This window comes from Pleuronectes platessa, chromosome 12 (genome assembly GCF_947347685.1).
Source record: "Pleuronectes platessa chromosome 12, fPlePla1.1, whole genome shotgun sequence".
Taxonomy (NCBI): domain Eukaryota; kingdom Metazoa; phylum Chordata; class Actinopteri; order Pleuronectiformes; family Pleuronectidae; genus Pleuronectes; species Pleuronectes platessa.
The window spans coordinates 10,979,038-11,004,573 of record NC_070637.1 but is presented as its reverse complement, the minus strand read 5'-3'; the positions used below and the strand labels follow the sequence as shown (position 1 = coordinate 11,004,573).

The following is a 25,536-nucleotide window of genomic DNA, read 5'->3' as shown; positions in this document are numbered from 1 at the left end:
AGAATCAAGACTAATATATGCAGTGTGAAAAACAGGAAAATATGTATTTCTTTCTAATTTGATTGACCTTTTCTTTTTTCTCTTCTTCTTCAAAGAGTGTGCCGGTCAAATGAGGATTCAGTGAATAACAATAATAACAATACATATAATAATAATAATAAAAATAGTTTGACATTATATATCATCTATCCAGTTTTTTTTGTGTGTGCATGCATAACAGCAAAAAAAAAATAATAATGAAAAGAGCATATTCTGCTTTATTTCCCTCGGTTTTATTTTGTGCAGCCTCACCCACGTGGACCAGTGTTTGCACCGAGCGCACTTCCTTAGCAACGTGTATCTGAACCAGGAAGTACTTTCGCTTCGCTGCAGCTAGCAGCTCCGGATAGCGCCGAGCAGTGAGAGTGTGTGACAGCAAAGTTTGTCACGGAGAACATTTGTGCGTCCGGCAGCCTCGTGTGTGTTTCAGATACACTTGAGGGCACGTCGTGCTCAGCAGGAAGCTGTGTCACAGAGAGGAGACGAGGGGAAACTGTAAGAGCAGCTCGTTTGGATGGTTAGCGAGATGTTAGCTAACATGCTAACGACTGCTAGCTTGACTTTAAGTCGTCTTTATTGTGCTGCTATTATCTAGCCATTAAACTTAGAATGGGGCCTGGTGAATAAAGTTTAAAATAACTCGCGTAGCGCTACATTACAAGGTACTGTTTGGACCGTTGACGGGATGAGTGAGTTCTTAATGTTCGGGACAAGCTTTGAATTGTAGAGTTGTGCATCAGGACTATAGATTTGTGACACTAGCTACGAGTTAGACTTAGATGTATAGTTTTTGCACTTGTCAGTTAGTACTTTAACTAAATGAAATGTCGTTTGCAAGTTAATGAGGCCTGTAACTATGGCAGGTATCCCTGTGGGTTCTGTAGGAGAGATGCTGTGTTTCATTATCAGTCACTCCACTGCAGATCACTTCAAGTGCTCAGAGCATTTCAGGTGATCCTGCACAAACCGCATGTTAAAGGTCTACCCACATATTTCTAATGAGGTTCAGGGGTGTTCCAAAACCTTCAGTTTATTTTTCCTAAAGTAGTACCTATTGGGTTAAGATTTTTTTTTGGAGTGGATCAGAATAATTTAGCACGAAACCACAAAAATAAAAAACACAGTGCAGGGGGAAGCTGAAAACATAGAGGGGCGTAGTTTGAACCCTCTACATAACTATTGTCAGAACATAGTATGGGAGTCAGCTAATTAACAATAACATATATAGCCCAATAAAGAAACCAGCAATGCTAGTGTCAATACAAAATCAATATTTGTGCAGATTAATTCAAATGCATGCCTGATTGTGTGGTGTGTGTGGGGGGGCATTATTTTATGTATTGACTCCTGAGCCTTAAAAATCAATACTTGAAAACAAATAATATCTAAATGAATAAAAACCAACAATACCTAAAGTTTGCTTTGGGTCCCTGGATTCAATCAGGTCCCTTGATCCAATCTGAATCGACAGGAAGTTTGCACCGACAGTGTGCTGGTGTTAAGTGAACTCAACACCATGGATGTTAAATGTTCATGTCCTATATAATCGCTGAGAATTGTTGTCTCTGTTCTCTCTTCTGTCACAGGTGTGCCATGTAAATGCCGCTGACTCCAATGTCTGATAGGCCATGATAGGCTTGCGAGTTATGCAGGGGTTATGGAAAGTCTATTGAATTGTGCTGAAGAGCAGCAACCCTCCTCTCCCCTGGCCAAGGCATTGTCCAAGAAGCAGGAACCGAGCAACGATCCAAAGCCAAAAGGTGTTGGTGGATTTGTTTTAGTGCATGCAGGTAAGTGTGCACACTGTTCACTAGTAGAATTAGAATGGCAGCCTCCGTCAAGGCCCAACAACCCTTTAAGCTGCACCCAATATCACACACTCATATATATCAGTTCCACAAATGTGCCCGACTTTTTCCATCAATTATTCTCTGGGTAAATCTTGAAAAACACCTGGTCTCTAAATGTTAAAGTGAAAGAAATTTCTGCATCTGACCCCTGATCTGGATCTGGGCAAAATTTTAATGGATTCTTCCCTGATCTCTACTTCATCCTTCCACCGTGGTTTCATAGAGGCAAACACATTAAATGTAACCTCCTTGATGGGAGTAATTAAGAGATATTCTCAGCATCCTTTGGTAATATGTAAGCATACTTTATTGTTGTACGGTATGTCAGATTGGAAATAGTGCATCCCTTTAATGAATTGTAATCCCCCCCCCCCCCCATCTGATTTCAGGAGCAGGATACCACTCTGAATCCAAGGCCAAGGAGTACAAGCATGTGTGCAAAAGAGCATGCCAGCGAGTAAGTTCAATTTATACGACCTTACCATCGTAACGTGTGTCTGTCTTCAAGCAAGGAACACAACCTTGTTTTGCTTCTGTCTCACTCTGTCTCACTCTCAATGGGATTTATTGATTCAGTGATGATATTTTGTCTCTTCACCGTATTAATTTCACAGCAATTGATCTGTGAACAATGACACAAGTCAGAAATTAAAGTAGCATTTCAGAGCTTTCCTTGAATAATTGAATATTGTTGCTTTACCATTATATTGAAATGAAAATTTTGTTTAAAATATTCAAGATGTGCTGGTAATAATAACATCTCAATTCTAAATAATTCTGCTGAGACCCATGTATCTAACAGGAGTATTTTCCTTTATGAGGTAAATATGGAATACAACTTTACTCATGTTGTAGTTTTGATGTAATTCAAGTTTTCATTTGGGTCTGTGAAGATCATTTGGACTTGGAAAAGGGAGTTTTTGTTCATGGCACTCGGACAGATTCTTCTCTAGAACTTCTCATATTCACTTTCATTCATTGTTCCCTCCATTGTTTCCAGTTCCTTACACCCTTACAGCTGCAAAACAACCTCTTGGTGTTGTCATCACCTGCACTTAACAATAGTTTAATTTACCAGCTTAAACATTTATTGAGGCTTAAATCCAAATTATTTGTTACGTCAGTTAGGGTCAGAATATATAGCTATTCCAGTATATGCACTGTGGTGTGATTATTTGGGGGGTATATTAAAACAAGTGCTAAAGAAAAAGTTAAATTATTTATTTCTCACCATATCACATCCTAGTGTTACTTATCTGACTTTGAAGAAGGTATGAAATGAAGTGTTGTACAAATCACAGCTGTTGTGTCTCTGTCTGTCCCTTATAGGCTGTGGACCAGCTCAAAGCCGGGGCTCTTGCAGTGGAAGCAGTGGCTGCAGCGCTGGTTGAACTTGAGGTGAGCTGATTGTGATCCAGGTTGAATTATATAAGAATAATCAATTGATTAACAATACATGTCCACCATGTTAAACCATTATTGTAGGCCTAGAATAGACCAGATGCACAATTTCAGGATTCCACAATTCCTCAGGGTAGGGTTGAAATGGAAAAAAAGAAAGATAACTCTGATTAACTCTCTGTAGCTATAATCGCAGTATTCTAATAATAATAAAATAACCATGTGTTGTGTTGTTGTTCGATGTCTGCACCGACTCTGTATTGTCTGTAAAAACGTCATTCAGGACCAAAAAAATTGTCTTTGTTAAACTACATGAAAAGAATGAATGCCTTTCCTTCTATTCTTCTATTAACAATGACAGTTTTTAATTTGAGACTCTGTGTGTTTTTATATTAGGATTCTCCTTTTACAAACGCGGGCATGGGCTCCAACCTGAACTTGTCAGGGGAAATTGAATGTGATGCAAGTATCATGGATGGGAAGTCGCTACATTATGGAGCTGTTGGTGCTATTAGCGGTGAGTGACATTGAAGTGAAGTTTAGTCACATGGAAGTAATAATAACAAGCCAAGCGTCATATGAGATTTGATCGAGGGTACTGACTTTATGAATCTGAACAATGGGTGACAACCAATGATATACTATTAATATGTACATATCACACATCATTTATATTTGAATAGCCACGTAGCATTCAGGTGTGCTTGTGTAACACTGGCATTATGGGGAAATGTTTAACACTGTGCGCCCAGGCAATACAAACTAAATCCTCATAGAAAAAAATCATATTCAGTTAACCTGAAGTATATAACAAAAAAACAGAGGGACAAAGCTGGTGACTCCAATTTTCCTACTTTAAGTGAATTATAATAATATGTTAGTATTTCTGTTTTTGCAAAATGTAACCATGAGTTGTATATCTTGATTTCTTTACCTGCATCCCTGTGGAATCAAGTACCACCTCTGTGATACTTCTGTCTTTTCCTTCAGGTATTAAGAACCCAGTCTTGGTTGCAAACCGTCTAATGACTGAAGCACAGAAAGGGAAACTCTCAGCCGGCAGAATACCACCCTGGTGATTATCATGGTTATTAATTAATGCCGTATTAAAGTCACTATTCCGGCTTGTTAATTTTTTTCTCCTGTTAGCTTTTTAGTGGGGCGAGGCGCACACGACTGGGCCGTCAGCCATGGAATACCACCATGGCCCTCAGAGAAAATGGCCACCAGTGAGTACTGTTACAGTGGTTCACAAATGCTCTTCATCTAAAAGCAATGCATTAACTGTAGCTGTGAAACTGAAGCAGAACTCTGGGCTTAAAAATAAACTTTAACTTCACACAGAGTTCAGTTTGTCTGCGTACAAGAGGAACAAGCGGAAGATGGAGCTGGCAGAGAAAATGGACACAGGAGAGAATCAGAAAAAGAAACGAAGACAATCAAGTGAAAACACGAGTTCTGTGGTGAGTAAGAAATCCTATTTTAAACTTGCATCAGTCCGAGTGGACCCACCCCTTCCTGTGGATTTTATAGTCATGTTTCTCACAGTGAAAATCAGGCTTTGCTGTACATGAGCTGTAACTGGTTGAAATCTGAACATGTGACTGGAGGCATCAGCATAAAGTGAAATGTTGATCAAATCACTCTAAACACTCTGTTTGCTGTTCTGGCTCCTAAATGGTGGAATGAGCTCCCCATGGACATCCGGACTGCAGAAAGCTTACACATCTTCCGCCGCAAACTAAAAGCACACCTCTATACCTTGAATAACATTTTTAAACTAACTAGCACTTAAATGGCACTTACTTATAGCACTTTATAGTTTTGCTTTTTTGAAGAAATTGTACTTTCTTGATTCTTGTTGTTCTGGGTTTGGACCCTCATGATTGAATGCCTCATGAAGCTGATTGAAAGAAGGCCAAGAGTGTTCAAAGCTATCACCAAAGCAATGGTGGCTACTTTGAAGAATCTTAAATATAAAACATGTTCTGGTTTGTTGAGCATTTTTTTGTTTACCACATAATTCCATATGTGTTCCTTCATAGTTTGGATGTCTTCAATATTAATCTGCAATTTAGAAAGAAAGAAAAATAAAGAAAAAACATTGAATGAGAAGGTGTGTCCAAACATTTGACTGGTACTGTATATAATTTTTTTACTTATCGTATCTTTAACTCCTTTAACGATAAGAAGGGAAAATAGTACAAATACTAAGCACAAGAGGCACATTAGCCTCTTGTGCTTAGTATTTGGTACTTAGTATCAGTCTCTTATTGGTGCTGAAATTGACGTGCTCATCAGTTTTATCAAGCTTGCCGTCTACTTGGCTAATCTAAAAAAGATCTGTTTCTTCTCCAGGAGGAAATGTATATAAGTGATTAAGCTGAATTTAAAACAAGGCATGCAACATCAAGTAGAATATGGTATTCTACACAAGAAAAGAACTAGATCATCTTCCATGAGCAAGAAGTCAAGATACGTTCTGACAGTTTATGATCTCACATTCTCACAGGGTCATCAAAGAAAAGGGCTTTACCAGTTTGCACAGACGGTTCCAAGAAACGATTAAAGTGTTGACAAGAGGAAGGGCAAAGTTTCAGTGCCCTGAGCAGCACAGCTGGAGAGCGAGAGGCCTGACGCTGAGCCGAGCTGAAAGCAGCCGAGAGCCGACTCACACTCTGCTCCACGGTCACCGGCAGTGGCAGCAGCCCAGAGGAGGGTGGGAGAGTTTATCTTGGTTCAGATGTGAGATGTGTTAAATTGAGTAAAACGTGTAAACGGTCACAGCCTGTAATGCTTAAGTGGTGCTGGCTCTCATCAGCATTATTATTTATTTAGTTGAGTCACATCAGTCCTCACTAGTATTAACGGTTCATCCATCAAAAGAAACAACTACACGGACTGTTTGTTGACTCACGCATGTTCGAGTGATAAATGATGGATTTCTGCGAGTTTACCTCATGAGAGTTGAAGGTTTGACTCGCCCTCTGTTCTCATCTGTCTCTTACATGTTTACTGCTTGACCCTTTCATTGATATGATTAAAATGTGGCTATTCATGCAGTTAATCTACCAAGGACTTGAACATAATTGATATTCAGACTTTGACGGTTCACATGCATGTCATGTTCAGACTTTTATATGTTGCAGGACCTTGGCATCATTTTTACTCTGACATTTACATATTAAGTCAATTAAAAGGAAACTAGACTGTTCTGCATCGTATAGCTTGGGGCTGGGCTGTTTACTGCGTGCTCGGCTGCCTTATCAGCCATAAAGTTTTGAACTTCCACGCAAGTAGACCTCATAGTTTCTGCAGCAGTTGTGCACAGACCAACAAGTGGCACTCTCCACTCTCTCAGGCGAGACCTTGTCTTTCAGGTTTTGTGTACCTGTCACTTTGTCGGGTGTTAAAACGACCTTCCCCCACTACCGCCATAGAATTAATGAACTCTGTGGTAAAGGTAACGAGAAAGTGAACATAATTACTGGATTCACAGATTTAATTGGATCCGCACCAAAATGTAATGGGTTCTCTCCGGATCCATACCGCATCCTTCGACCAGGTTTCATGGACTCAATCTCGTAGTTTTTGCATAAACATGCTAACTGACAGACACACAAAACAAAAACATAACAAACGTCATCAATTTTTGTATCACAAATGGCCATTGAAGACATTTAGGTTGAAAATAAACCTCATTGCAGAAATGGTTTGATTTTCATACATTGTTGTTCTTATGCCTTTTCTTTAATCATTTTTCCAGTGCTGCAAAGGCACCTGTCTCACGATCGTTTGACATTTGTTTAGGAAAACCTAGAGGATATAATTATCATTCAAAAGATTTCCTCTAAGTTTTGCAGACATTATCTGTTGTGGGTTTTCCATTTAAGGACACTGATAAGCAGTGACATGATGGTCTTAGTCGGATTTGGAACTTGTTGGCTCTGGTTATTTTGGCCTCAAACTGCTGGAGACAGCGCTGATTTAGGAGAACATAAGACAGATGAGAAAAGCTATTTCCTTTTTTTCACTCTGCCTTTTTATTTCAGGGTTCTATGAAGTTCAGTTTCTGGTAGGAGTGGAGCTCTGATCATCTATCATAATGTCATTTTGCATATTTATGCTGCAGGACTGAATTTATCATGTTCTCTGATTAACAGATGGTTACAGGCCACTTATTAAAACAAACCTCAATCAGGGAAGAAGCCGATAGAAATCACAAAATCACTTTTTTCATGAAATATGTTAGCACGCTTTATAAATTCATTGCATACATACCTTTGGGAATTTTTGGAATCTCCTCAGTCAAGTCATGTGAATGTTTGGATTTATCATCTTATTTTTTGCCTAAATTCTCACTCGAGAATATGTTTCATTTGAAAACGCAGTTATATTTGTATATATTCTAAATATACATTTGTGTTTTTCTGTTGATGTGACTCCTCTACTCCATGTGATGTAGGAGAATGGTTCTGGGTGTCTCGACACTGTGGGAGCTGTTGTGGTCGACCTGGAAGGGAATGTAGCTGCAGCAGTGTCCAGTGGAGGCCTGGCGATGAAACACCCTGGCAGGGTCGGCCAGGTAGTCGGGCACTCTTCTTCTGTTTTTCTCTGTATATCTTTTTTATCCACAACTTAAAGTATTTTTTTTATGTAACTTGAGTTAGAGACAGCTGGAGCCATGATGGGTGTCCCAAGCACAGTTCAAATGTGTGATCCCGTTCAGACCCCATTCATTTGTCTGATGGAAGTCTTTGACTTTGAAGCAGCTGTAGGGAGTTATGAGGTTGAAATAACAACAGCTCAACAACAAAAAGAAAACACTTAACAATTGGGGCTGAAAAGAAAGAAAGAACCTGAGGATTTGATCACTTTTAATGTTTAAAAAACCTGGGGCTCAGAGCATTAGAGCAGCTAGAATGGCTGTTGGTTCTAGTGTTGGAATGTCCTCTGGAACATCCCTAGCTCTTAGCATAGCTTTTTAGTTTTTTCTTATTCAGATATGATTGTACCGTACTCCAAATTATTATTTAAGATACAATTACAACAACTGTATAACTATTTCATCTGAAACATCCTCTATTTCTTTTTTTTCCCTCAGGCTGCCCACTATGGATGTGGCTGCTGGGCTGAAAATGCCTGTAATATGAACCCTTACTCCACGGCAGTGAGTACCTCAGGTATACCACCACGCGCTCTCTACAGCATACTATTATACTAATATATAATATACATACAAATACTAATATTTGATGTGAACGCCAGATTTAGCCTCAGTGAGTCAAGCTTCAGAAAGCCTCATCAGTCATTTCCTCAGATGATTCAGTCATTGTTTGCCGCTTCTTTGTTCATCAGCTGCATGCCAGGTGCATTGCAAAGCTCTTTGGATTTGCAATGACATTTGACATGGGACACCTGCTGTGAATATGACTGAAGGAGAACTGCCCGGAGTGCAGGAGAAGGATGGTATATTCTGTTCTTTAAGTGCAGTCATCGAGTTTCGCAGCATCATTTTGCTGGGATTAGTAAGTCATGCTAAATCTTCCCCTCTGAGTCACCAAATTCACATCGGCTCACAATATGTGCTTAATGTTTATGGTTAAAAATCTGCAATATTATCCTCTTATCGTCAGGCCATCATCAGTTTAAAAAAAGGTTGTATTCCTTATGTTTTAAGATGTCCTACAAATAAAGCTTGTGGCTGAAAATCAATTTATAACTTAAAAAGACAGTTTTCACTAAGCTTCTAAATTTGAGTTGAATTCATGGAGTTCTCTCACTCTACTTCGGTCTACACTCAACATACATTTCTTTACTGATTTCTGTAACAACTGTTATATCAAACTGTGTATGACATAAATATAGTTTGTAAATATCTCAGATCATCAGCCGTGCCTCCTGTTTCAGCCCCTCGCCCCACCACCACCTCCCACCCCACACATATTGTGCCATGGTGGTGATTTATAGCTTTCACCTGTCACACCCGGCTTGTCCTCCCTTTCTTTCTTTCTGCTGTGTCTGCAGCGTCAGGAGGAGGAGTGGTAGGAAGTAGGTGGCCGCTATTGTTTGTCCTCATGCAGAGGTCGACAGGAACTACTCCAACTGGCAATCTGGCTGCGTTTCCATTGTGACTGGGAGCGGTCATCAAGGTTTAAGGTTGAATGAGGAAATAAGAGCTCATTGTGGATGGTGTTTGATGTCCAAATATTCAACTGGGAAGGGTCTTGGTCTTTGTGCTATCCAGAGATTGTTTTCCCTTGAAAGGAGAAAAAGCGATTTTTGTTTCATCCATTGAATTTCAGTCATCGTAATCGGATGTCACACTTAAATTCTCAAAACCTGTAGTAAGACATAACTGAGTTTAAGTACCATCTTTGGAAGTAAGAAAAAATGTTCGATGAGAATGAAATAAATACGACTAGTAAGCCCTAAGGGATAATTGTGAAATTAGGCCTCTGAGTGATTTACAATCCTTAGTCTTCAGGTTGTGTTCTTTTTTTGAACATATTTGTGCAATGCAAACAACTATGCCCTAGTGTTTCCAAAAATGAAAGTGCATGTCTCCTTCAGCTGAGAGCGACATCGCTGGTTGTAAGCTGCATTGTTTTGTAAGTGAGGTAGAGAGGCTATAGTATTTCAGCCCACGTCCTTCAGATGTGAGGACATCTGCGACGTAGCTTCTGGGGGAAATTAAAAACCCTTTGAAGTGGATCTGAAGCCTAATGTGTCTCAGTGTAGATGAGCTGATTTGATCAGACAGGCTGAAGTTTGACTCGGTCCAGGAACAAAGTCAGAATATTGCAGTGTAAGGCAGCCCTTTTTCTATGATAGGATATTCATTGAAATCCAGACATTTTCCTGAAGTATCCCAGAGTAGCTCTAAGTAAGAATGCCAATGTTCGAGTGGGTTGAAATGTCCGGAAAATATCAGAGTGATCCCATGTGAGAATACAGCAGGAGCATTTCTGACACATTCAATGTGAGCAAGTGGGCCTGCTGATGACGTTTTCAACATGCAGTGCACGCAAGATATCTCCATGTGGTAGACGCAGACGAAGACGTCGAAAGAGTTAAGAGCTTTTGATGATTCTAGCCGATGCCAGTGTTGCTGTAAACAAAAACACATGATTTCTGCTGCAGAATGTATATATCATCCTCAGCCTGCATTCTCAACGCAGCTGCCCTCCCTCACGTGAACATTATCTTGTCGTGAACGTGTCTGACCCAGAAACTCTCCTTCCTAGTTAGCTTCATATGTAAAAAGCAAACCCTGGAAGATGTTCAGATCCAATTTCTAGACATCTCACGAGTTCTTGTCTAAAAAAAGCTTCATTTAGAAATGTAGGCTCGTGTACGAAGAAGAAGAGTCATATCAGACCTATTATTTTACTTTAAATATTCTCTGCTTTCCTGAAATGACCAGTGCAGTATTTGTTAGTTAGAACGACCAGTATTAGCCTAAATATATTTATTTTCTGTGGCACATTTCATTGAAACAAAGAGTCACAAATCACTTTTAAATATTCTTTACATCCAGATGGTCTCCATCACTTTACTGTAGCTGCTTTGTTTGACACATCCTCAGACGTAAAAAGTGTTTTAAGTTCTGACTTTAATTCTGTACATTTATATCTATGACCACACAAGATGCCAGTTTGGTATTAATGGTATAGTCCACAGCTTAAAGGTGATAAGTAGTCTGTCCTGCTCCCATTTGATCTATTGTTTATTCATTTCATTAAACAGGCAGTACAAGAACAAAATGTTCATCAATTACTCCAGTCGCTGAAGTGTATGTGTTCGCTCTGTTTGTACTTTCACCTCATCCTGTCTTTCTATATTGCGGCTTTACCTTTGATGTTGCTTTCCTTATAGGAAGCATAATGTGTGTTCCAGTACAACACCTGTTTTTAATTTCCTAACATGAAAGCCATCCCCATCAAAAGAAGCAGAAAAACATAAATTTTCATTGTGACATGAGGAGTCGGATCCTCACCCTCTATATCCCTCTTTCTTTCTTCACCACTCATTCTCGTCTCTTCTGTCATACGCGATTCATGTGGATCTTTGTCTTACACGTGTTGACTGCTTCATCTGGCCTTTTCTCTGCTGTGGGTGCCATGAGAGAACAGCTCTTGGACATTCTCTTGGTGTTTTTGGCTGTCACATATCATATCTCCGTTGTGTTGTTACATTTCTCCACCGTTGCGTTGCTGCTTCAGTCTTGGCGTTGTGCTGTAATGTGTTCATGCTGCCGTAATGTCCAGTTCCCCGGAGGCAGATTATGTTATGGCAAACGCAGCACAGAATGGCACAGTACCTGACCAATCCGACATTCAGCGCTCATTAAAAAAAGAACTTCAAATTGCTCCGGGCATCTGGTCTCCACAGTTACCGACCTGCGTTCAGTTTTGTTGTAGTTACCTGATATTTTATGGGGCCTTCGTTTGTGTTTACAGAAACAACAAGGCTATATTCTTAAGTCTTTATGGGCTTTCACAGGAACTTGTGCCAGATGTGATTTGTTTTCACCTCAAGATTTCTTAAGCTCGGACTGAGTTTACATGTCAGAACGATCAAATTGCAAACGTGCAGCATTCATTCAATACCTCTCTTGTCCTTAGCAACAATGGTTTTAAATGTAGTCCTTGAGGAAAAACAGCAGCTTGTTATCTAAGATCCAAAAAAAGCACACCTGTTTTGTTTTGACTTAAAAGTGGTTTAGGAGGCAAGGTGAGACATTTTTAAAAGCTGCCCAAGTTTTTATGGTTCCTGGTCTGCTTTGATAAAATCGCTCTCTCCACTCCTTGCACTTGTGTGCTGGTACTTTTCTGAGTGCATTTGAATGAAATTGGAGAATTACGTTTTTGAAGCATAGGAGAGAAGATCCTGTTTTAAAAAATAAACATTATGGTAAGGTGTACAACTAAAGGCTATTACCATAGAATCGATTCATAAATGTGTCATGGTGATACATGTTGCAGGTATGCATGCACACTCTGCTGTGAGCCAGTGAGAGTGTACAGAAGTGGAATTAATACTGGATGGTCGCTGTTTCAAATTCCCAGACCAGCTGGGAATCTGGGCAGAGAAACTCAAACCCTCCTTCAGCAATTACTGTCAGTGTGCCCTTGAGCAAAGCAGCTGTACTTGGCCGCGTTCAGGGGCCTGTCAACTTTAAATGAAATATTAAATCTCAATTACACCGAAAAGAATAAGTGAAAAATGTCTGCAGTAGCACAAAATGTTTCTTATGAGCTGAAAAATCAAATCCTTTAATTTTCATTATTTTCATTATGTAACTTAATAACATGGAAGCTATTAATAAGATCAACCTCAAATGATAATCTGGAGGTGCTTGTTAACACTGATCCCTTAAAAATAGTTTTTAAACATCAAGATGTGAGTTTTTAAAGTTTTCTTTTATTGTGCTTCAGATTCTTGAGCTTAAATGGTTTGTACATGTGTTACAACTCTATCAAAGTAAATCCCTGGAGACCTGGTGCAGTTGTGATTGAGAGATGCACGCTAACAACCTTTATCTTGTCACTTTGCAAAGTTAATGTTACAGGGTCAGCTGTGTGTGTGTGTCTTTGGCCAGGTTGCGGAGAGCATCTGATTCGCACCATGCTGGCACGGGAATGCTCCACTGCCATGCAGTCTGAGGATGCCCACCAAGCACTGCTGGATGCTATGCAAAACAAGTTCATCAGTGAGTCACCTGCATGGAGCCTCACTCATACTACTGCTGACACACATGAATGTTTCAGTCAAGAACATGTTTGCACGAACAGTTACGCACAGGGAGAGTAAAAACTAGACAAGCAGATGGTGGAAAACATGAGGAATGGGCTAACAACTGGAAAACATTGGAAATAATAGAATCAGATGAGACGGCCTTTGATTTATGGATTTTCGTCACTGTTTAAACAGCAACTTCTAAATGTTCCTTACATCAGAGCTGACAGCCGCGGATCATTTTGGAAGACATATTTGTTTTGCTGAAAGTTCATGTGAAGATGTAATTTTTTTTTTCTCAGAAGTGGTCAGTTTCAGAAAGTCTAGTTAACTATATTTGCTGTGCCAGTGAATGGACACTGGGATCGCTCAGAGAAGACAGCGGAGGAAGAAACATGTGGAAACATGTGGTGGTTTTTCTGCCTTCTCCTGGCCTCCTTTAGAAGTCATTCCCAGTCTGGCTTTGTCATGGACATCTGTAGCACCAAGACATATGGACAGGCTGAATGAAGTCAATTTGAAGTTAATTCTTCTGTTGTTTCCTTTCAAGGTGCACATTAAGTTAAACAAAGCTCCATAAATTCTGCTGTAGCAGAAGCAATGATGACAGCGTCTGTGATGTGGAGGCCTCTCACTCTGCTTCCAAGACACATTTGAGTCAGGTTCTCTAAATGGAATTTATTTTAATGAAAACACCATCAGTAGGCTACTCCAAGACACACACACACACACACACACACACACACACACACACACACACACACACACACACACACACACACACACACACACACACACACCCACACCCACACACACTCTCTCACATACACCCTGTGTACTCCAAAAGAGTTTAATCCCATTAATGTATGCTTCCTTTGTTATGGGTAAACAATAATTGAACTGTTTACCACTGCACTAAGCCCTCACTACGAACACTTGATTATTCATGCATTTATCCAATCAGCCAGTCAAGTGGCATCAGTGCAATTAATTAAATCATACAGATACAGGTCAGAAGCTTCAGTTACTGCTCCCCTTAAAATATCATCTCAGCAATTTTTGAAAACCGAAAAAAAGAATATAGTTAGCGGCAGAGCTGACAGAAAGTAACTCAGATAACCCCTCTCAGATAAGGCATCTCAGAAACCACATGTCCAACTTAGTAGAAGACCACGTCTGGTTTCACTCTTGTCAGACAAGTACAGAAGCTAAGTCACCAAAATGCAACAGGTAATGACTGGGAGTAATGACGACTGGTCTGATGAACCATTCCTTAATACCAACCAGTCACAGCCTGTTTTAGTATTGCTGTTCACATGTGCTTCAATCTATGGCCCCAGTTTAGCATCTTCTAAAGGTTACATTCCGTATGATAAGGCACCATGTGATAAAGCAAATGACTCAAACTAGATTTGGGAATATTACGATGAGTTCAGTGAACAACACTGGCCTCCAGAGTCAGAGGAGATTGGCAACATTAAATACATTAAAGTAGGATTTGTGTCATCTTGTGGAATCCATTCCATTTTAGAGCAAATGGAGGTTCTGTCCAATATTAGTTCGAGGTCTGGTGTTCCTAATAAACTGCTTGTTGTCTGTATGTTAGTTATGAAGTGTTGAAAATAATACCAGGGTTTTGTGTGGATGTTTTCCTGTCAAAACTAAAAAAAGGGCTTTATAAAGTGACGCTACCTCTACAACATGGAACCCAAATCTGTTTGAAATACAACAAAGAGACAAATGGCATGCAGACGCAAAAACATATTCATCAGTTGGTCGTGTTTGTCTTCGTGAGGAGACATTTCATAACACGCCGTAGCTGTTTTTAGTTTGTTCTTTTCCAACCCGAACCCTCTGTTGTTTTACTGCCCTCACTAGTTAGACAATCCAAGTGTTTTCATACACACAGCACCTCATTCAAGTTCGCCTCTTCTGAGGTGAAGTTTGTTTTTCCAAGAATGCTTACAATGTGGATTGTTCAGATTCACACCATCTGTCATTGACATATTTCTTCCTAAAACATGCCCATACAAATGGAATTTGATATTTCTATTCAACAGTCTGCTAAATACAATAAATACATCAGGACACATAATTGCTTTCAGTTGTTTAACTTGGGCAAAAAGGCAAACAGCTTGAATGGGAGGATTTTCTTCCTCATAGATCATCTTTGCTGTTCTTGTCATGTGTTATCGTAGAATTAAAAGTATCCAAGAGGTATGTTTGATTGTCATTTTGACCATATTCATGCTATTTATAGTCGTCTCATGAGTGTTGTTGGCTTTGTGCGTCCAGGCTCCCCCTTTCTGGCCAGTGAAGACCGTGTTTTGGGCGGAGTGATTGTCCTGCGGTGCTGCAGATGTGTCGAAACCCAGCCATCTCAAAATATTCAGGGTATACTGGGTAAGACATTAATTGTTTCAAGCTTCATCATACCCAGGCTACAGCTGATAGTAGGCACAAAAACAAAACAAAATTCTGTTAATATTTAAAAAAATCCCTCCTCTGATATTCAGGAGGAGGGGGAGGATGTGCTGTGGCTTTCCTGGCGGGTGGTCTGCGTTTTAACTCGCACAATCAGTCTCTGGTTTCACACCCTTCATCTCAGATTCAAACAGAGACCTCCCACTATGGAATCAACCACTAATCTTCAGACAAGCGGAGGCCGTCTGAACACTGCCCAGCTTGGCTGATTGTAGTGGCGGATCTGGTTTCTCTACCTGGAGCTTCTGAGAATGCTCCTTCTCTTCCCAAAGCCGCCATCATGGAATTTGACTTCTGTCTTGAGTTTAGCTCTTATGAAGTGCTGGTGGGATCTTTCTTTTGACCTTTGTGTTAATTCAAACCTGATGTACAAGGTATCGAACCCTCTGTTTTAGGGAAACAAGGGGTTGACTTAAAAGATGTCTCTCCAGTGTCGGAGGAGATGACATCCTAATTTCAAATGAAACATGATGGCAAATGTGAAGTGAAGGGCTGTATATTGTATACATTATGTCAGCTCGAGTACTTAAATGTTCCAAAAGTCCCACTTATTCTGTGGTGCACGGGTCCTGTTTGAATCTGTTTCAGCAGACTGCGGACAACCTCAGATTACTGTGGCCTGCAGAGGGATCTGTGTTGATTTGTAAGGATAAACATTCTGTCAACCACATCCTTTTGAGTTTCTAATCCAACTCACAAGTCCTACCTTCCTCTGTGGTCTCAACTGCAAGTCAGAGCTCCAAGTCTACGGCAGTTTAGTAAATGGAGTCACCCGCCAAACCTTTTCCTCTGGCAGAAGAAAAATCGATTGATTTCAGATTACGAGACGCTGAACTTCACTCTGTAATGAACCTTTTTATTTGTATATTTCCACAGTGGAGTTCCTCTGGAGTCACACCACAGAGAGCATGTGTGTTGGCTACATGTCGGCCCAAGATGGCAAAGCTAAGGTGAGATTCCCGACTAGCTTGAAGAGCAACATTTTTTGCTTGAAGTTCCAATTACATTTTCATTATACAGTAACGTAACCATCCCTACTGCATTAACAAAACATTAACACAAGAGTCTTTATGGATTATAGAGATCATATGATGTACAGTCTAATATTCATGCCTTACTGATCTATGCCAGTGGTTTGAATTTGAATGTTCTCCTTTTGAGCACTATCTTTGTCACCGTTTTGATTTTCAGTTAAAGCTTTAGAGCAGACCTTTTCTTAACTGTTGAAATCCTCTTCGTCTCCCGTTAGCTATCAATAAATAAAGTCGTCTGAAAAAATAAATAAATAAACTCTTTGTGTGGCCCTCGCAGGACTGTTATAAACACTGCCATAAATGTGACAACCGCAGAGACATGCTGTATATGTGTCAGAAGTTAGTCAAGGAAAAGTTGTCTTCTAGCATTTGTCAGACATTGCATGTTCATGTGTAATGGGGGCGTAGCTTGGACGAGAGGGACGATGGGATTTTTCAGTGGCATATTTTCAAAGTGTAGCCTGCTTTTGTTCGCTCTTCCAGGATTACCAACCCTCACTTTAACAGTAACTTGGAAGCCCTGTTAAAATACAGGCCCTACCCCAGCCAACTCCACTGGTGACCTGGTGGCAGTATTGATATCAAAGCAGATAAGTGCCTGCTGCTTTTCACCTGATAGCACTAGATTTTACCCACAGAGATTTACACTATATCTGCATCAGATCTCACTCCTTATTCCGAACTGGAAGGCACTTAATCCATCTCTGCCTTCCCTCCTGCAAACACTGAAGGTTGATGTGTCCCACTAAGACACAACCATACAAACTAAAGGCTCCTGTGGTCATTGGCAGGAACTTGTCCCCTGCACCACCTGTGCTTGCAATGCAGTCGGCTGGTAACTTTGGGCTTTTCAATTATGGGATTGGATTTGCCATCCTCCTGCAGGAAGCAGAAATTCTTCTGAAAACCTTTAACAACAGACATTGTGTGATTGGTCGGGGTCTGTGTGGCTTCTTAAGCAACAGGGCTTAATGCTCTGGTCTCCTGGCTCTAAGTGGAGTCACTGCTCAGACTGATTTGTTTGGCTAATGTATCGCTGTCACTCTGCATGAAGAGAGGGCACTGTTGTTCAAGCCTGGTTCACATTTCAAAGCCTTTGCCCTCCGTCCAGCCTCCCCGTTCTCCTCACTCATTCTTTCCCTCCGTCTCTTGGTCTATCTCTCTCGTCACCCCCCCACCTCTTTGCCCCTACCTGGTCCTAAAGTATCCTAAAGTTTACTGAACGTCATGTACCACTGGGGATATCAGTATCAATCTGCATATTTGTCAGATGTGCTCTGTGTATTGGGGCTTTGTGGTGGAATGTGAGCGTGCAAGCTCTCCTTTCACGCCTGTGCCAGTGTAAAGCAGAGCACCGTGAACTGTGTACAGCACTTTTTAATCACCAAACACTGCTTTTGTTTCAAAGGTTTTGTATAATTAGTCAAAGGTTCAGCTGGCATTAGTGAAAGGTGATATTACTGGTGGTATAGACAGAAGCCTGGGAAGTCAGTTTCTCTACATTGTGTCTGCTGTTATATAACTTCTAAACCTGCAGTGTGGATTTTGCAATTAGGATTTACACTGTGAAACACACACACACACATTCACAAACACACACACACACACACACACTATATCTATGTACTGAAGAGCGTAACAGGGGCCACTTTCAGAACACTTCTGCTTAGGGAGGTAAATTTCCCATTTATTCTCTCCATTAAGGTTTCAGAAAATCCTTAGGAAAAGAGTTTAAAACCTGGAACCAGGTCGACAGCAAACGTGATGAATTATGACCGTAAAACATTTGATTTGGAGGAAAATTTGCTAAAAGTACAAGATTCTACATAAATATTTCAAAAGTAACGGTACTATGCATCCCATAAATCATTGCGAAAGATCCCTTTCAGCGCTTGTCTTCTTTTCATATAGTGTATTGAATTGTAACCTTGTATAGTAGTGAAATTGGACTGCAATCACCACTCAGGCGTCCACGCTGAACGAGCTGATCGTAGTCTGCATGATTTTTTCGGTTATGGTAAACAGTTCCATGTCCTCAACGATCAGAGTCACACTATTACCCCTGAGGATTGTCCACAGACAAATACAGAAATAGTGCAAAGAACTAGGCAGGAGCAGGACAGCAAACTATAGCACTCGCAGTCTATCGCTTCAAATTTCAAGTGTGGGGTCTGGGAAACACAAAGAGCATCAAAGTAAGCACCTTTTAAAAATCTATTCTGGTGAAACTGTCGCCCGGCTTCACTTCATTAAGATGTTCATTGGAGTGTTCTTTATAAAATGAATGTGCCCATTGGGTGCTGATCCAGGAATATCATCTGTCAGTTGTGGTTTCTGTATCTCCCGGGAGGGGGTATCACTTCCTCCCAGGGGGGCCAATGGTAGCCCAGTGATTTTGAAGAGTGTAGCCAGGACCACAGCTGCTCCACCAAACTTCACACTGCTCCATCAGAGACTGAGCAGTGACTGGTTGTTGTGGGACAGAGTCTTCGAAGCATGCATGTGCGTCTCTGTGCCTCTCACCATTTGCATTCCAGAGAATCTTAGATGCTCTGTCCTTCATGTCTTCAGACCGGCTGCACAACAAGGTTTCCACTGCTGCGCTGCTGGGCCCCGATTTGGACCTTGTGCATGATGAACCTATCTTCTACTGTGGAGAAGCCAGAGGAGAAACATCTGTATTTTTTTAAGATCAAAAACAAGATGGGAACCTCAAAGCAGCAATGAAAATAAGAATTTCTTAACTGTGTTGTCTTAAATACTTCTTAAACAAAACTAGGACTATTGTTTCTGTTGCGCTTCTATTTTGCATGAATAATACATCTATGTTCAAGCACATATAAAAATGTTCTATGCATTAAGTGGCTCAGACTGTTAGTCATATAGAGGCAGAGGGATCCACCGCCTCAGCTGCTCTTCCACAGACATTCTTCCAATTCCTATCAGCATCCCACTGGGCGTTTCTAACCAGCCAGTCAAGTCCATCTTCCACTGCTTTTCTGTGATAAGAACATAGACCGGCCGATATACACCAGCAGTATTTTGGACAGAGGTCCGACTGGATCCTGTATTGAAGGACATTTCTTCTCTCCCACATTTGAATTCTCAGCTTTGTATGTTTTTTATTGTTTCATAAATGACAATTTCATATGTTCTGGAGAACACTGACACTTGTTATAGGTCAGTCCGAAATGTGTGGGACGTCAGGTAAATTTTTCAGACATTGAAGTCAGCTCCTCTCAGGTTTTTCTTACTTTTGAATAGGATGCTGTTTCTGGGGAAGGTTTAGTCTGTATCCTAATTATTTTGACATCAGACTGAAATATAGCAGCACTGCAGAGGGAGAGCATCTGGTTTAATTCAAACGCTCACCTGCGGCTGCACTGAATAGGACATCAGAACATCCAGCTGTGTTTTCTGTGACCTCTGGTACAGCTAGACTATTGTTTTATTGTTTGTCATGATTGGACGGATGAAAGAGAAGTGTAGGATACTCAGTACTGCCACCACGGCTCAGTCCCCTCCTCCTGGACATCATTACCACTACAAAGCTTTTGCCACTCCAATCGGGTGAGGCCAGAGAAAATCAAACGGCATGTAATTCAGAACTCCTGGTTATTGTCTGCTTTGTCTATTACACGCTAAATGCTTTTTACTATTGTACATTTTGTTTTTATTATCCATCTCGCGTGGAGAATAAATAGCGAATGACTGTTTTTTTTGTTTTTTTTTAACAGGAAGAATGTCGAAACCACAACAGAAAAACAGCAGCATAGTCATGGAGCTAAAATTATTCTTTGGCCTACACTGTGGTGTTAATCTGTGGCTTCCCGAGCTCCTAAACACATTCATATCACCAAAGAATGTTGTTTTTCTCCAGAAGATACAATGGCACTGTGTTTGTCACGTTATGTTTTGACTCGGCTGTACTCCTGTCATGTGGTCACTTCAATCCCTGGGTTAACAAGCTGACAACTGTAGGTCTGAGTGTCTTCTTTTCTTTGCTGTCTATCTAGCCCTGCTACCATATATTTCTCCTTTTTTATATTTCCCCTCTTTTTTCCGTTGACTACATAATTGCTTGTGTCAACATGGGTTCCACAACAAAGATTCATTAAGCAAGTAACACATGTAACGCTGCAGCACTTTGTGAATGAGGTGTTCATCAAACCACCAAGAAAATTAGACAAACTTAGGTGTGAAAGGTGCCTTGGTCCATTGGTCTGCACCATGGATATAAATGTATTGAGACCAAAAGATGCGGTCTTATTCCAGATAAAAACTGAACCATGGTTTGTTTTTTTACATTGTGAAAACGCTTTATTGGTAGTTTGGACTTGGACCAATTGCAGGAGGTTGAGGCGAAGAAGCAAAAGAGCAGAAGTGGCTTAAGACAAGAACAGAACGGCACATTTGAACTTTACTTGGTGATGCGTTAGTAATAATAATAATAATGACGATATTACATTGGCAATGGAAGTAAAAATGTATTTTCTCTATCCAAACGAAAAGATTACTCTTTTATTTACTTAATCCAAACATTTACAAATACAATAACCTAATTGATGTCATGACGTCGTAAGACGCACGCCTCTCAACAAACCAATCACTGTCAAGTATAGGTAGACTGATTGTAATGGCATGGTAATAATCCTCTTTGCTCACTTACTCGGACGAGCACAACTAAGGATTATATTTTTTATTACTTATCACATTGAGCAGAATTGATTTCAATATGCTTTTTCTTAATTTGAATCAAATAAAATGCACAAAAAACCTGTATGAACGATTTCCTATTTAGCTTATATACCCATGGGCTCAGCTCCAGCATCATGGGTCTGATGCTGCCCAGAGTGTGTGGTGCCACAGAAACATTAGGACATCGGTCATGTGACTTCGGAGCCTACAGCACTTTGTCACTCCTGTGTCCCAGTAACCTGGAGTTATGAACCTGCACCCCAGCTTGTGAAAGGCACGCACTGCTCTTAGCACCGTGGTGGTGTAATTACTCCCTTGTTTGGCTTAGTAAGCCCTTAACTCTTCCTGCTTACTCGCTCGTGTTGTCAATTCTGTCGGAGCGGAAGAAAAAAATTAAGGTCTGAACATATGGTGCAAGGTTTCATATAGGGGTGAGGTACAGGGCACGTAGGTGTCACTAACAGGCACAGTTTTCTTGCAAAATATATGAAGTCATACAGCTCGACGCTAATTGTGCCTATTGGTGTGTTTTCAGCTGGGAATTCAGTGTGGTCGGAATTTTGAAAGAACATTGCATAGCTCTTAGTCGCGGACATCAAAAGGAAAACATTTAGGATGTCACCATTAGTCGAGTATGACCCAGCTTCGGAGCTTCACTCAAAACAGATTAAACAAGGCCCCTCTTTAACCTCATCTTCAGAAGATGAAGGGGAGAGGATGAACACAGAAAGGGGTTCTGGAGGCATAATAGCCCCCGAGAGCGTTGCCATGTGTGCATGGCCTTGTCTGGCTGTCGTCCCATTGTAGTGACAGCAGTTGCCCTTGGGCTGCCAAGGGCCATAGCTCAGGCCTCCTCAAGAAAAAAAAAGAGGTCCAGTAGAGATGAAGGATCCTGCATGTGAAGGAGTGATGTCAGGCCAATTCAGTGGACTGGTGGATAAGTGGAAGGACTCTTCCCTCAAGGCTGGAGTCTGTGTTACCCTCAGTGGAGAGAGGAAGGAGGATGACAGCCATTATTGGCACAGGGAGAGTCAGTCACCTTTGATCCCCCAGTGGAAGTATCACTCCCATCTTCACAGCTGTGTTTGCCCCTCGCCCTCCTCATCTTACTCCTCTCTGTCTCTGCTTGAGCACAAAACACTAGCAGTGTGTTCCCTTTCTCCACTTACACCCTCGCTCTATAAATACTCACATGGCATCTTGGTACTTCAGGAGAACATGCTCAAGACGCAACAGAAGCAGTCCCTATGTAAGGTCTTGTTGTCTGGAGACATCGTACTTATCACCCTCATCTGTGACGTTATTTAAATGAGATTCCAATTGTTTTAACACCAGGGTTCATCCTTAAACACAAGGAGTACAGTTTCTGTTTACAAGTTCGTAGATATTCATTGTGGTTGTGGGGTTGCTCCTGGATTATTGGAGTGGGGTCCTGGAGGTGGGACTCCGTAGGGCACTGAAACTAGACAAAGGATTATTAAGAGGAACAACCTGCCTGATCAGAACCTGATCATAGGTTTCTTATGAGACTTTGTGTACTTTGTGCTAAAAGTTAGCGTTGTGTAAGAAGTGAGATTGTTATACAGCCTTTTTGACACATTCATCTATACATACAGTAGCAGTGTAAGGCTGAGTTTGATTGACGTTATCTATAACACACACTAACAAACAGAGCCCCATTGTGGCCCCATGTTGGAGCAGTGAGATTCCACAAGCAGGAAGTCTAAATGTGATTCAACTTTTCCTGCGGCATAAACATGACTCACTGAATTGTTAAGCATGCAACTGGCCATAGCTCGAACAACACTGATGTAAATAGTATTATTCTAGTGTTTCTATTCTACTGCTATTCTAATGTTTAGCCTGAAACCCCAGCCTGTCTGGTAGCTGCTGCGATGTTCACCTGATAAACCTGATGAATATTTCATATACAGTAAATTATTTCATATAACGAAGTTAATTATTAGTTAAATATTACACTATCATCTATATCCAATTTTTTTTATTTAGCTCCTCACACAATTTGATAAAACAGATCACCATCCTGTTTGCATTATCTTCTCCTTGTGTATACTTGCCTCTGTATATGAAGCTTTTAGGAAGGTGTTTCTCATTTTGTGTGTGTGTGTGTGCTTCTTTTTCAGACACACATATCCAGATTACCACCCGGGACTGTTCCCGGACAGTCCTTGGCCATTGAGGGAGGTGTGTGCCGACTGATGAGCGTAGTGGAGTGAGCCACATCCGCCCTCCTGGGCTTCTTCAGCAATACTCCAAAACATACCCTTTCACCCACACACAGCCACACACAAAAACGCGCACACATGCACACACCACCCTCACCCCCACCGCCTTAGCTGTTTATAACTAGAGCATGACCGATACTGGATGTTAAGACGGTTACAGATTTTTTAGGGAGCAAAAAATTCTAATATCAATATATCCACTAAAGTTCATATTCTGTACACAACCACAAATGCTCTACACTTTATGTATAGCATTCAGTAGGACAATTGTGTGTTCCTTGCTGGACATACGGACGCTTGTCCCAGCAGCGCGAAGAGTGAAAGGGATACAGATGCTATGCAGAGGAGGGTAAAAACTTTATGGTTGTTTTGACCATTCACCAACATGCTCAGAGAGAGATAGAGAGACAGAGCGAGCGAGCGAGCAATGCTCGTCTTTAATGTTATTATGAGAAGTGTTCAAAATGTTCCAAAGCATCTTTTTCCGCATATTGTTTTGTAAAAATACATTTTCACATTAGGGCATATCAGATGCCCTTTCTGCGAGTATATCTGTGATTGGCCGATATCAGCTGATGAAATCTGTTGACCGACCAATCGGTCGGGCTCTAGTTCTAACAGGTGTCTAGAAAGGACGGAGGGGGCTTAGCTTCTATTTAGTGCACTTACGTGACTTCCGTTTGCCACTGTCTGCCTCCAGCATGTACTCTATGCCAATTTACTCCCAGGCACTTCAGTGTCACCTGGATTTGACTTGATGGTACATGTCTTTCTTTGTTACTCTTTTCCAACTAAAAGTATCGTCCTTCCTTTTGTATATAAGCTATGAGGATTTAGAAAAACAGGGTGGATGAACGTTTTATTTTGTATCGCTGAGCAGATTTGACTATTTTCAAAAGCAAGATTGTATTTTGTTCTCAAAATACTTTTCATAGTTAAAAAAATATGTCTGATTGCACCTTGTGGAAAGCCTGCTACTCAAAACAATTGTTAGGAATGGAGCATTTGTAGCTGCAACAGTTAATGACGATAACAGCATTTTTACAATGTTAACATGTACAGACCAGCTTCCATGTACTCGTGTAGGTATATATTGATATTAAGATATTAATCCTGCAGCTTTACACCATACTGTAACATAATGTGCATCTTAGGTCATGATGAGTTTTGTAACATTTTCAGCCTTTGAATGCTTTGCTTTGATTGTTTTAAAAATGTGAATGCATAAGTATAGCATGTGTGGATTCTATAGCACGCCACTGAGGCAGATGAAGAAGCAGGAAGCTATTGGATATATATATATATATATATCACACACATGCACATATCTGTGTGGTTGTTTGTGTGTCCGTGTGTATGCATACTGTTTGTGTGTAAATACATAGACATACAGTATATATACACATCTTTGTGTAGATGTGTGTACATACAATAATGTATATATATATATATATACATTTGTGTGTGTGTATATATATGTGTTTGTGTGTGTACAGAATATATACACTATATATATGTAGTATATATACTGTGTGGAACACAAACTGTATGTGTGTGAGAAAAGTACATATATATATATATATATATATATATATATATATATATATATATATATATATATATATATATATATATATATATATATATATATGTAGTGCACATGTATAGTGCTCAGGTAGCAGCATTTGACCCCACCGTCAGACATGACTGTTAGTCATCAGCTATATCAGATAACAGTTTATATTTGTATAGTCACACTGACAGAGACACTTATTTTCTTGCTAATCTAATTTATGTATCAAGTCCATGAAATGGTGCTGTTGAGAATTGTACTTGAAAGGAGAAATGGCCTAAATTGATTTCTTCTGTAGGGATTAATCAGTTTCTCTGGTTTGCTGTTTCACCCATAAATAAAATACAGTCTCAACAAATATTCTTTACTTGAAAATGCAACTAATATAAAATAGTATAAGCTATGGAAATGGTCAAATGTGCACCTCTGTCTACAGTGTTCAAAAAGTAAATAAAGTTTATGTTACTACA

At 40.4% G+C, this 25,536-nt stretch overlaps 1 protein-coding gene across 1 annotated transcript; it reads left to right on the top strand.

The window, feature by feature from the left end:
- Positions 1-355: 355 nt before the first annotated feature.
- Positions 356-25,536, top strand: tasp1 (taspase, threonine aspartase, 1). Its single transcript, XM_053435644.1, has 14 exons — positions 356-534; positions 1,626-1,829; positions 2,279-2,346; positions 3,219-3,287; positions 3,687-3,807; positions 4,281-4,365; positions 4,440-4,519; positions 4,635-4,753; positions 7,756-7,875; positions 8,395-8,473; positions 12,895-13,005; positions 15,327-15,434; positions 16,392-16,465; positions 23,392-25,536. Exons 2-14 carry the CDS (start codon positions 1,697-1,699, stop codon positions 23,482-23,484), a joined length of 1,260 nt encoding a protein of 419 aa, XP_053291619.1. The 5' UTR covers positions 356-534; positions 1,626-1,696; the 3' UTR covers positions 23,485-25,536.

What these genes read in the sequence shown, in the direction of transcription:
- tasp1 (XM_053435644.1), top strand. Translation starts at nt 1,697, where the DNA reads ATGGAAAGTCTATTGAATTGTGCTGAAGAGCAGCAACCCTCCTCTCCC. An exon ending in ATTTGTTTTAGTGCATGCAG is followed by an intron (nt 1,830 to 2,278) that starts GTAAGTGTGCAC and finishes ATCTGATTTCAG; the next exon opens with GAGCAGGATACCACTCTGAA. An exon ending in CACGGCAGTGAGTACCTCAG is followed by an intron (nt 8,474 to 12,894) that starts GTATACCACCAC and finishes GTCTTTGGCCAG; the next exon opens with GTTGCGGAGAGCATCTGATT.